General features: G+C 57.5%; 1 protein-coding gene across 1 annotated transcript in view; it reads left to right on the top strand.

Moving 5' to 3' along the window:
• The first annotated feature begins 32 nt into the window (after positions 1-32).
• The window catches only part of LOC113210334 (cell adhesion molecule Dscam2-like), a 16,970-nt gene continuing 15,073 nt past the window's right edge, over positions 33-1,929 (top strand). The window contains exons 1-3 of the mRNA XM_052273265.1: positions 33-159; positions 321-498; positions 603-1,274. Coding sequence (XP_052129225.1) covers positions 117-159; positions 321-498; positions 603-1,274 — 893 coding nt within the window. The 5' untranslated portion in view covers positions 33-116. The remainder of the gene's footprint in view (positions 160-320; positions 499-602; positions 1,275-1,929) is intronic.

Here is a 1,929-nt window from a genome sequence, read left to right as displayed (position 1 = left end):
GCTTTGATTCAATACTTTTACCCTCTCCTTGCAGGGTCCTGGACAACGGCACCCTCCTCATCGAGGCCGCGGCGCGCGAGGACCGCGGCTACTACCACTGCACGGCGAGCAACGGCATGGGGAAGCCGCTCGGGAGGTCCGTGTTCCTCACGGTGCACGGTGAGTCAGTCGACGCCGCTGGGCTTGCGCGAGCAGGACAAAGAGGAGAGGGGGCGTGGCGGTAGAGAGGAAGAAAAATTAGGCACAGGATAGTTTTTGTTTTTGTTGTTTCGTAGAGAAGTTGTAAAAAGTTTTAATACACTGCCTTGCTCGGCCGCCAGTGCCCGCCCACTTCGACCGGCCGACGCAGACGGTGCGCGCGGCGCGAGGCTCCACCGCCGAGCTCGAGTGCCTGGTGGAGGGCGACGCGCCGCTCAGCCTGCACTGGACGCGCGAGGGCAAGCGATTCGACGAGCTCAAGCCCAAGGAGGACGCGACGGAGGTCGGCGTCACCTCCAGGTGAGGCGGAAGTTTGAAGGGCTGAAGGAGGGGATTGAAGTTGTCAGCACGGCAAAGTTTCTTGAGTGTTTGGAGTGACCTGACTTGGACTTGTTCCCCCGCAGACTGACGCTGCGCAACGTGCAGCGGACCGACTCTGCGCGCTTCGCGTGCGTGGCCTCCAACCGGTACGGGTCGGCGCGGCAGGAGTTGCAGCTCACGGTGCAGGAGCCGCCCGAGGCGCCGCCGCAGCTGCGCGTCACGGGGCTGGCCTCGCGCGCCGCCAACCTCTCGTGGGAGGCGCCGTACGACGGCAACTCGCCCCTCACGGCCTACCGCCTGGCCTACTCCAACGCGTCGGGCCAGTGGCAGGCCGAGGTGGAGCCCGGCCAGCACGGCTCGGCGCTGCTCGCCGCGCTGCAGCCCGCCACCGCCTACCAGGTGCGCGTGCAGGCCGTCAACGCGCTGGGCGCGGGCAACGCCAGCCTCGTGTCGCTGCGCACGGCCGACGAGGCGCCCGGCGGCGCGCCCAGGAAGGTGCGCGCGCTGGCGCAGGGTCCCGACGAGCTGCGCATCCTGTGGGAGCCCCCCGAGGCCGCGCTGCAGCACGGCGCGCTCGTCGGCTACTCGGTGCAGTACCGCGAGCTGCCGCCGCTGCCCGACCCGCAGGAGGACGCCGCGCCACAGGGGCTGCCCGTCGACGTGCTGGAGGCCGACATGGACGCGGTGCAGACGGTGCAGGCCGACCCGGGCCCGGAGCCCTTCATCGTCATCGCGGGCCTGCGCGCCTTCACCCGGTAGGCGTCGGCGATGAACTTAAACTTGACTGGCATCAGCCCGAGGGGTTGCTCACTTCGAAAATTCGGTGTACACAGGAAAAAGTCATCAAAAGGTCAAAAATAAAAGTCAATAAAAGTCAAAAAATCACGAAAAGTCACGAAAATCAGTGAAAATTAACAGGAAGTCGGTGAAAATCAACATCAAATCAGTGAAAATCAGGAGAAAAATTTGCAAAATCAATGGAAAAGTCGCCTGAACTCCAGAAAAGTAGCAAAAAAGATTAGTTCTTTCCCTAATCGATCCAAGATTTCGGATCTAGCAACCGATTTTGGTGTTTGTCTCACAAATTAAAGGTGTTCATGAAGTTTGATCCCAGTCCAAATCTGGGCTCTATAGCTTAAACGGTTTGTGAGATAAAAATCCAAAAAATTTTGAGGAGAAAACTGCGTATTTGAGACAAGGGTATAGATAAAACGCTATGAATCTTTGCAATAAGGTAAAAACTGACTACACAACAGAAAAGAGAATTGGAATCTGATTCAAAACCAACTGTGACAAAAAGTTGGAATTTTGTTTCCTACCCTTCGATTAAAGATATCAACAAAATTTAGCAGAATATCATAACTCTCATAACAAAATTTGATAGTCTTCAATTGTCACCAAACTTGGTTT

This window comes from Frankliniella occidentalis, unplaced genomic scaffold (genome assembly GCF_000697945.3).
Source record: "Frankliniella occidentalis isolate FOCC.00 unplaced genomic scaffold, Focc_3.1 Scaffold7, whole genome shotgun sequence".
Classification (NCBI taxonomy): domain Eukaryota; kingdom Metazoa; phylum Arthropoda; class Insecta; order Thysanoptera; family Thripidae; genus Frankliniella; species Frankliniella occidentalis.
The sequence above is the reverse complement of the archived record's forward strand: the minus strand, read 5'-3'. Positions and strand labels throughout refer to the sequence as shown.